Raw genomic sequence first — 10,400 nt, 5'->3', positions numbered from 1 at the left:
TTTTTTTTTTTTTTTTTTTTTTTTTTTTTTTTGCTGCTCCTTGCAGAGCAGGGCTAATCCTTAGGCAGTGTAACCAGAGTAGCCAGGTTTTATAGAATGTTTTCTCCTCAAATTGAAACATTGAATGGTTAAATATGAGTGGGTAGCCAGGCATGGTGGCTCATGCCTGTAATCCTAGCACTTTAGGAGGCCAAGGCAGGAGGACTGCTTGGGCCCAGGGATCAAGACCAGCCTGAGTAAAAATTAAGAAACAAAAAGTAGCCAGGCAAGATCCTGTGGGCTGGGCACCTGGGGTCTTAGCTACTCAGGAGGTGGAGATGGGAGATGGAGAATCACTTGCACCCAGGGAAGCTGAGGCTGCAGTGAGCCGTGACTGCACCACTGCACTCCAGTCTCAACAACAGAGAGGCCCTGTCTGAAAGGGAAAATAGAAAAAGGCAGGGGCAATGGTGCAGTGGCTCATGCCTGTAATCCCAGGACTTTGGGAGATTGAGGCAGGCAGATCACCTGAGGTGAGGAGTTTGAGACCAGCCTGACCAAACATGGTGAAACCCCATCTCTACTAAAAATATAAAAATTAGGCCGGGCATGGTGGTTCATGCCTGTAATCCCAGCACTTTTGGAGGCTGAGGTGGGCAGATCACGAGGTCAGCAGTTCAAGACTAGCCTGGCCAACACAGTAAAACTCTGCCTCTACTAAAAATACAAAAATTAGCCGGGTGTGGTGGTGCGCACCTGTAGTCCCAGCTACTCGAGAGGCTGAGGCAGGAGAATCCCTTGAATCCAGGAGGCGGAGATTGCAGTGAGCTGAGACCACGTCATTGCACTCCATCCTGGGTGACAGAGTGAGACTTCCTCTCAAAAAAATAAAAATAAAAATATAAAAATTAGCCAGGCATGGTGGTGCACACCTGTAGTCCTAACTACCTGGGAGGCTGAGGCAGGAGAATCACTTGAACCCAGGAGGCGCAGGTTGCAGTGAGCCAAGATCATGCCGCTGCACTCTAGCTTCCAGCCTGGGCAACACAGTGAGACTCCATCTCTTAAAAAAACAGAAACAGAAAAAAAGAGTGGGTGACATCAAAGCCCTTTATTTAATTAATTAGCTTATTTGTTTAGAGATAAAGTTTTGCTCTTGCTGCCCAGGCTGGAGTGCAATGGCGCAATCTCAGCTCACCACAACTTCTGCCTCCCAGATTCAAGCAGTTCTCCTGCCTCAGCTTCCTGAGTAGCTGGGATTACAAGCATGTGCCACAACGCCAGGTTAATTTTATATTTTTAGTAGAGATGGGGTTTCTCCATGTTGGTCAGGTTGGTCTCAAACTCCTGACCTCAGGTGATGCACCTACCTCAGCCTCCCAAAGTGCTGGGATTACAGGTGTGTCAGCCACTGCACCCAGCCATCAAAGCCCGTTAAAGCAACCCAGAATTTTTTTGTTTTTTTCTCTTAAGAACTATTTAAGAGTATCTTATTTACTGTCAATTAACATTCTGGTTCCTTGAACAGCATGGCATAGCGATAAGAGGGAAAAACAAAGGATCTGAATCCAGAATGAGTAAGCAGGAATCACCGTTTCTGGCTATGCCTAGACTGTATAGTCTGGCAGAGAATAAACTTCCTCACTCACTCGAGAGCTATTGGGAAGATAAAGCTAGATTACACAAAGCTCCCAGGACAGTGCCTTGCACATGTGGTGGGCAATCATCAATAAATATTTCTTCCTCCCCAATCCTTACTCACCCAGAGTAGGCATTTAACAAATAGTTTGTGAAAAAATGGGACAGATGTGGTGGATCACACCTGCAACCCCAGCATTTTGTGAGGTCAAGGTGTGGGGAACTCCACTTGAGGCCAGGAGTTCAAGACCAACCTGGGCAACAGGCAAGTTGTGTATTTCTTTTCTTTCTTTAGAGACGGAGTCTCGCTCTGTCGCCCAGGCTGGAGTGCAGTGGCGCGATCTTGGCTCACTGCAACCTCCACCTCCCAGGTTCAAGTAATTCTCCTGCCTCAGCCTCCCGGGTAGCTAGGACTATAGGTGCATGCTGCCACACCTGGCTAATTTTTTGTATTTTAGTAAAGACAGGGTTTCACCATTTTGCCCAGGCTGGTCGCAAACTCCTGAGCTCAGGCAATCCACCTGCCTCAGTCTCCCAAAGTGCTGTGATTACAGGAACGAGCCACCATGCCTGGCCTTTCTTTTTTTTTTTTTTTTTTGAGACAGTGTCTCTGTTGACCAGGCTAGAGTGCGGTGGCGCCATTATAGCTCACTGTAACCTCAAACTCTTGGGCTCAAATTATCCTTCCACCTCAACCTCCAGAGTAGCTGGGACTATAAGCGTCAACTTGACAATTTTATTTTAGCAGGAACACAATTTGATAAGAAGAGAACTGCAGCCATAAAAAAATGAAATCACATCCACTGCAGCAACACGGATGGAGTTGGAGGCCACCTTTATCCTAAGTGAACTAACTCACAAACAGAAAACCAAATACTGCATGTTCTTACCTATAAGTGGGATGGAAATAATAGACACTTGGGACTCCAAAAAGAAGGATGGTGAAGAGAATGAGAGTTGAAAAATACAATGTTCAGACACAGATACAATGTTCTGTATCTGTATCTGTTCTGTCAGATACAAGGTTCACTGTGTGAGTAATGGATACAATAGAAGCCCAATCCCCATCAGTACACAATATACCCATGTAACAAACATGCCCATGTACTGCCTGAATTGAAAATTAAATTAAAATATATTTTAAAAAGAAAAGAATTACTTGCCCTCATCCCCTGAAATTATGAAGAGAGGTTTCTTACAGTTTCTGAGGCAGTAAATAAAAAATTCTAAGAATGATGTAATTCTTACCCTTCTGTAAATCTTCCTTAAGTGACTTGACCTGCAAAAGCAGAGGGCTGAAAAAGAAAGCAACGGAGAGTTGGGATACTGTGAGCAGTAACTCCCTAGCATCCTTCATCCCTCACAAAAGGCAAATAGGTCACTCTGGACAGTCTGTGACTTACAGTACAATAATGAGAGATGGCCGGGCGTGGTGGCTCAAGCCTGTAATCCCAGCACTTTGGGAGGCCGAGACGGGCGGATCACGAGGTCAGGAGATCAAGACCATCCTGGCTAACACGGTGAAACCCCATCTCTACTAAAAATTACAAAAAACTAGCCGGGCGCGGTGGCGGGCGCCTGTAGTCCCAGCTACTCGGAAGGCTGAGGCAGGAGAATGGCCTGAACCCGGGAGGCAGAGGTTGCAGTAAGCTGAGATCTGGCCACTGCACTCCAGCCTGGGCGACAGAGCGAGACTCCGTCTCAAAAAAAAAAAAAAAAACGGAGAAAGCTCCCTTAGAAACAAAGAAACTCCATATGCACCAAAGGAAATGGATAAACGCTACAGAACCCTTCAGTTGTCATCTCAACTTTAAAACCAGAAAGAGGCCAGGCACAGTGGCTCATGCCTATAATCCCAACACTTTGCAAGGCCAAGGCGGTGGATTATCTGAAGTCAGGAGTTCGAGACCAGCCTGGCCAACATGGCGAAACCCTGTCTCTATTAAAAATACAAAAATTGGCCGGGCGCGGTGGCTCAAGCCTGTAATCCCAGCACTTTGGGAGGCCGAGACGGGCGGATCACGAGGTCAGGAGATCGAGACCATCCTGGCTAACACAGTGAAACCCCGTCTCTACTAAAAATACGAAAAACTAGCCGGGCGAGGTGGCAGGCGCCTGTAGTTCCAGCTACTCGGGAGGCTGAGGCAGGAGAATGGTGTAAACCCGGGAGGCGGAGCTTGCAGTGAGCTGAGATCCGGCCACTGCACTCCAGCCCGGGCAACAGAGCGAGACTCCGTCTCAAAAAAATAAAAATTAAAAAATTAAAAAATTAGCCAGGTGTGGTGGCCCAGACCTGCAGTCCCAGCTACTGTCGACAGGCTGAGGCAGAAGAATCGCTTGAACCTGGGAGACAGAGGTTACAGTGAGCCAAGGTCACACCACTGCACTCCATCCAGCCTGGGTGATAGAGTGAGACTCTGTCTCTTTAAAAAAAAAAAAAAAAGGTTGGGCGTGGCGCGGTAGCTCATGCCTGTAATCTCAGCACTTTAAGAGGCCAAGGCAGGCGGATCACAAGGTCAGGAGTTCGAAACCAGCCTGATCAAATGGTGAAACCCCGTCTCTACTGAAAATATAAAAATTAGCTGGGCGTGGTGGCATGCACATGTAATCCCAGCTACTCAGGAGGCTGAGGCAGGAGAATGGCTTGAACCCAGGAGGCGGAGGTTGCAGCAAACCGAGATCACACCATTGCATTTCAGCCTGGGTGACAGAGTTAGATTTCATCTCAAAAAAAACATAAAACAAAAAAAAAGGCTGGGTATGGAGGCTCATGCCTATAATCTCAGTACTTTGGGAGGCCTAGCAGGGTGGATGGCTTGAGACAAGCCTGGCCAATATGGTGAAACCCCACTCTCTACTAAAAAATACAAAAATTAGGCCAGCTGCAGTGCCTCATGCCTATAACCCCAGCACATTGGGAGGCCAAGGCAGGTGGATTACCTGAGGTCAGGAGTTCAAGACCAGCCTGGGCAACATGGTGAAACCCTGTCTCTACTAAAAATGCAAAATTAGCTGGGTATGATGGCGCATGCCTGTAATCTCAGCTACTGGGGAGGCTGAGGCAGGAGAATCACCTAGGCCTGGGAGGCAGAGGTTGCAGTGAGCTGAGATTACACAACTGCACTCTAGCCTAGGTGACAGAGCTAGACTCCATCTCAAAAAAAAAAAAAAAAAAAAAAGAAGGAGGAGGAGGAATGGACCACTTTTGAAAAATTATTTGTTGATCAAATCCTAGAAGGCATGAGCTTTTTGTTTTTAAAGACAGGGTCCCACTATGTTGTCCAGGCCAGTCTCTAACTCCCGGGCTCCAATGACCTAGCCCACCTCAGCCTCCCAAAGTGCTGGAATTACAGGCTTGAGCCACCACAGTATGAACATTTTGAAAGGCAAAGAGAGCTATCTGCCCTTCAAACCCCTTGGACATCATTTGGAAATCCTATGAGACACTTACCTGTATTCATCGTTGGGGTGTGCAATCTCTACAATGTCTCCAAGCTTGATGTGAGGAAACACTTTGGGGTTCACAACTAGCTCATCATCTGAAAGACAATTCAGCGACTTCAAGTAGAAAAACACTCATTAGGTACATTGTGTATGTTCTCATTACTGATTCCTCACAACCCCATCAGGATGGTATTGCCACCCCATTGACAGATGAGGTTCTATTTTGAAACAAGGCTTACAGTGACTAATGGATTCGCACAGGAACACCAAGAGCAGTGGAGTGGGATGGTGCTCAGGTACCTTTGTTTTCATACTCCATGCTCTCTCTACCACCATACTGCTTCCAGGGACAGAGCAGCCCTCAGTATCTGGGAATTAGGCTTCTGGACAGCCTTTTACCCCCTCAAATATTGTGTATCTGGCATATAACAGGAACAAAACAGGCTGGTTTCCATAGATACAGCACAATTCCTTACAGTTATTCAATGCTCAAAGAATTTCCCAAACAGTATCTTAATGTGACCCTCACAGTAAATCTTTAGATTTAACAGGAGTAAGAAAATAACCTCAGAGAGGCCAGGAGCAGTGGCTCACGCCTGTAATCTCAACACTTTGGGAGGCCGAGATGGATGGATCACCTGAGGTCAGGAGTTCAAGGCCAGCCTGGCGAACATGGCACAACCCTGTCTCTACTAAAAACACAAAAATTAGCCGGGCGTGGTGGTGGGCGCCTCTAATCCCAGCTACTTGGGAGACCGAGGCAGGAGAATCACTTGAACCCAGGAGGCGAAGGTTACAGTGAGCTGAAATCACACCACTGCACTCCAGCCTGAGCAACAGAGCGAGACTGCGTCTCAAAAAAAAAATTAAATTAAATTAAATAAAAGGGATGTGGTTTCATGTTCATCTACCCCTGCTCCTCTACCAGGGATGGGGAGAACTCTCTCAAGTATTGCAAACTCAGAAGCATAAAGACAGAATGACTGTTTCGCTGTTTTAATTTGGGAGGAAAGACATCACCTTTAATTATGCTAATATCATGACAATTAAGTATATCTAGATTTCAAATATAACCAGATCCAACAAAAATGTAGCCTAATAAAATCAAACAATGGGTTACTCCCAAATTTTTGTTTGTTTTCTTTTAGAGATAAGGTCTTGTTGTTGCCTAGGCTGGCGTACAGTGGCTATTGATAAGGACAATCCCACTATTGATCAGCACAGGAGTTTTGACCTGCTCTGTTTCCAACCTGAGGTGGTTCACATTTCCTAAGGCAACCTGGTGGTCCCCCACTCCTGGGAGGTCATTATACTGACGCAGAACTTATTTCAGACAACCAATCAACATAATGTCCTATAGTTTGAAACTCCTGGGCCCAAGTGATCTTCCTGTCCCAGCCTCTTGAGTAGCTGTGACTACAGGCACACACCACAGCACCCAGCATCCCTAATTTTATCTGCTATGTTTCCACTGACAGTTTTACGACAAATCCTCCGTGGAGCTTCCCCCCTAATTTACACAGTCTCGATTAAGGTCCCTGAGAACACATTCCCTTCTGCTTGGTTTTATCATTTCCTTTTTGCATGTCTATCTTACAAAACTGAAAGCTCTTTAGGGACAAAGAACCTTGCGGTATTCATAATCATTGCGTCTGGCACAGGTATACGCCCAATAAAGATCTGTTGGTTGTTTCTTTTTTATTATTATTATTTTTTTTAAAGACAGGGTCTTGCTCTATTGCCCAGGCTATGCAGTGGCGTGATCTTGGCTCACAGCAACCTTTGCCTCCTGGGTTCAAGCAATTATCGTGCCTCAGCCTCCCTAGTAGCTGAGATTACAGGCACGCACTATGACACCTGGCTAATTTTTGTATTTTTAGCAGAGATGGGGTTTCACTATGTTGGCCAGGCTAGTCCTGAACTCCTGACCTCATGTGATCTGCCCACCTTGGCCTCTCAAAACGCCAGGATTACAGTCATGAGCTACCATGTCCAGCTGTTAGTTGTATTTTGATCTATAGTCTTGCAGAAGACTGGATACAGCATCTAGCTACCTTTGCATTTCATACATAAAAATATGTATTTGTATACATTGTATATACTGTATCCTTCTCTCTGCCAAGTTATGTTTTATTCCACTCCACAAATACTTAGGCAATATCAACAGCATACAAAGTAATAACAACAGACTGTACATTTTAGCAGAAATTGTAGTTTAAATATGGCAATGCCTGTAGTCTGGTAATCACAACGGCTACATTTATTGAGCACAGAGTCTAATACTCTGCTAAATGCATTACATATATCACCTTACTTAAGCCTCACAAGGCTCTATGATAGAGAAACTATTGTTTTCCCTTTTTGGCAGTCCTTCCCCTCTGGAGGCTTATATCTACATAATGCAGAAGTAAATACACCCTAAAATACAACATTAAAAAGACTCATGTGGGGCGTGGTGGCTCATGCCTGTAATCCTAGCACTTTGGGAGGCTGAGGCGGGCAGAATGTCTGAGCTCAGGAGTTTGTGACCAGCCTGGGAAACATGGTGAAACCCTGTCTCTACTAAAATACAAAAAAAAAAAAAAAAAAAAAAATAGTTGGGCATGGCAGCATGCACTTGTAGTCCCAGCTACTCGGGAGGCTGAGGCAGGAGAATCGCTTGAACTTGGAAGGTGGAGGTTGCAGTGAGCTGAGATCATGCTGCTGCACTTCAGCCTGGCGACAGAGCGAGACTCTGTCTCAAAAAAAAATAAATAAGTCAATAAATAATAAAATAAAATGACTCATTATATTGTTAACTCCAATTTCTGAATGAGGCTGTTAAGACAGAATGGAAAATTACTCCCTCACAAAAGAAAAAAAAATTATACTAAGTGCCCTTTTATTCTTCAGATTTATGGACTCAAGGTGCTAAGGAGAGCAGGGTACAGCGGCTCATGCCTGTAATCCCAACTACTAGGGAGGCTGAGGTGGAAGGATCCTTTGAGCTCAGGAGTTCCAGACCAGCCTGGGCAAATGGGGGACCATGTCTCAAAAAAAAAAAAGGAAAGAAAAGAAAGGAAAAAAAATAGATGTTAAGAGAAACTATTCTAAAGCCCTTCAACTTTCAGATAAGGTACACTAGGAGCTTGTTCAAGGTCACCAAGAAAATTAGAAGTGGAGCAGATATTCAGACTATAGTTCAGTGCAGGATACCATGCTGTATCCTGCCCCTTCTTCCCATGCCTAGAAGCCAGGCAAAAGTTCATGCTTTGATCATACTTGCTCTGTGCACATCTATGCTGCTTCTCTCTCACTCAGTACAAAAACTGATACATAGTTTTAGTTTCTCTTACCTGCCAAACCAGTGCAGGCTGGAATTTTATGGAACATGAACGGAAGATTTGTAATAAACATTGCAATTCAACAAATGAAAGGTAGTAAACCGGCAGCACTCATAATGTGCCTTAAAAGTCTGAATACAAATGCATTTAGAAGGGTCCTGCCATCCTCCTTGTTACTGTAGGATAGCTGCTGCTTTAGTCTGTTTAGCTGCCTGTTTAGCCTCAATTGTCACGAGTCAGTATGTAATTTCAAGGCATTGCACACACCAGAATCTCAGCCAAATTACAAAACCTCTAAAGACCAATCGATACTGACCACTGCCCCCAAAGCCCTTCTTGTGGATGACGAGTTTGTAGACCTTTGTTGTTCTCATCTTGCACTGTTTTTCCCTTTAGCTGTTCCAAGCTTGGGGGAGAGAAGTCATCTTGCCTCCCTGCCATTGAAATACAAACAAAAAGGTTGGAAAGTCAGACTTTTCCTTGCAACCACTTTTTGATTTTAGGCCAGTGAAGATACTGGTGTTGCTCTGCTGTGAAGCGGTGCCAAGCAACTCATGGATGAAGTCACTTCTCCAGTTACAAGGAGCGATGGAGAACAAACAGAACCACAGAATTCAAGAACTAAGGGGAAGTCACGCCAGGGGCTACTTGGAGAAGGTATTCTATCACACCCCTAAAGGGGAAGCATTGCGGTGAATGGGTACTCATTTCCTTGTCTCCATCTACACCAATAACACCGGAACATTAAGGACATCTTAAAAGAGGTTAGCCCACTCATTTTGTAGATGATGAAAGTGTGAGTCACGGCAAGGGACTTGCTCAAGGTCACTTGAGACTTAGAGATACTCCCACCATCCTCATTTTGCTGTCAATGTCCTGAGCAAGGCGACCACAAAGAAGAGGAAGGCAGGAGTTCCTTCCCCAAACCTCGGTCTGTGTGAACTCTCAGCGTACCTTCCCTGACTCCATTTCACAGCTGAGGCCGCTGAGGCTCAGAGAGGGAGAGAGACTTGTCCAAGGTCACACAGCGGATTGGGAATGAGGCCCGGGACTCGAACCTGGGCCAAGGTCCCCTACCTCAAGCCTCCCCCAGTCCCAAGTCTGGGGCGGGCAGCTCCACTCACCGAAGCTCTGGAGCCCCTTCCCGCCTCGGGCCGGGGCCCCGCGGGCTGGACCCTCTCCAGGTTCCCCGCGCCTCCTCCAGGTTCCCCGCGTCTCCTCCAGATTCCCCGCGCCTCCTCCAGATACCCCGCCTACGCCCTCGCGGCCCGCGCTGCTCCCGCCCCAGAGTCTGAAGCGCCTGCGAGGCCCGCCCGGACCGTGTAACGCTCACCTGAGAACCCGCGCCGCTCCGGTGGCTCCGCCCCGGGGCCCCGCCCCCTTCCCGCCCTCGCGCCCCCGCGCCGCTCTCGCCGGGCCTCCGCCTCGTCTCTGTGGCCGCGCCACTTCCTCATCCGGGACTTGAGCCGGAGGCGGGGTGTTGCGTGCGGCCTCTTGCTTGGGCCACCTCCTGGAGTTTCCTGCCCTCGAGCCCTAGAGCCTCCCGCCCCACGGAGGAAATCCATTTCTTCCCAGTCTATCCGAGATAGACCCATGGTCGCAGAGCTTCGTTTGCGACTTAGTGATCTCCCCGTAGGAGAAACGAGATCCCTCAGAGCTCCGTTTTCTGTTACATGAACGAGGTTAATGACTCCTGTGGCCTCACTGGGCTGCTAAGAGACGCCAATGAGAGTTTCTGGGAGGACTTCTGTCAAATGCAAGGGGCTGAGCACGCGAGAGTTAGTGTGATGGCCCCTGCTGGGAAGTGTCCACTTACCGGGGGCTTTTCAAACCCTTAAACTCCAAAGGACGTTCTGCGCCCCTCTGGTATTTTAATAAGAATGGCTGCCTGCCTTCACAGTCCTTATGTAATCATTGCATCCCTATTACGTGATGGATGTAGGAGGCAGATACTATCCTATTTCACAAACCGGGAAACAGCCTGAGGACACAAAACCCTTCAGAAGGAAGCAAGGA

At 47.0% G+C, this 10,400-nt stretch overlaps 1 protein-coding gene across 21 annotated transcripts in view; it reads right to left on the bottom strand.

The window, feature by feature from the left end:
- The window catches only part of LOC113219503 (GATOR complex protein DEPDC5), a 169,461-nt gene extending 159,699 nt beyond the window's left edge, over window positions 1-9,762 (bottom strand). For 7 of the 21 annotated variants that reach the window (XR_003306688.2, XR_003306687.2, XR_003306689.2 and 4 more), the window contains exons 1-4: window positions 9,509-9,682; window positions 8,701-8,818; window positions 5,069-5,156; window positions 2,866-2,912 (exon numbers count right to left, since the gene is read on the bottom strand). Coding sequence is in view for 13 of the 21 variants with exons in the window: in XM_026447038.2 (XP_026302823.1) it covers window positions 2,866-2,912; window positions 5,069-5,156; window positions 8,701-8,758 (193 nt within the window). In the remaining 8 variants the exon portion in view is untranslated. Of the gene's footprint in view, window positions 1-2,865; window positions 2,913-5,068; window positions 5,157-8,700; window positions 8,819-9,508; window positions 9,694-9,717 lie in introns of those variants that run through there. The other 14 variants (XR_003306691.2, XM_026447045.2, XM_026447046.2 and 11 more) reach the window with 9 other exon arrangements.
- Window positions 9,763-10,400: the final 638 nt, after the last annotated feature.

The sequence above is a fragment of the Piliocolobus tephrosceles genome, chromosome 19 (genome assembly GCF_002776525.5).
Source record: "Piliocolobus tephrosceles isolate RC106 chromosome 19, ASM277652v3, whole genome shotgun sequence".
In the NCBI taxonomy this organism is placed as follows: Eukaryota; Metazoa; Chordata; class Mammalia; order Primates; family Cercopithecidae; genus Piliocolobus; species Piliocolobus tephrosceles.
Note: the sequence above shows the minus strand (reverse complement) of the source record. Positions and strands in the feature narration are given on the sequence as shown.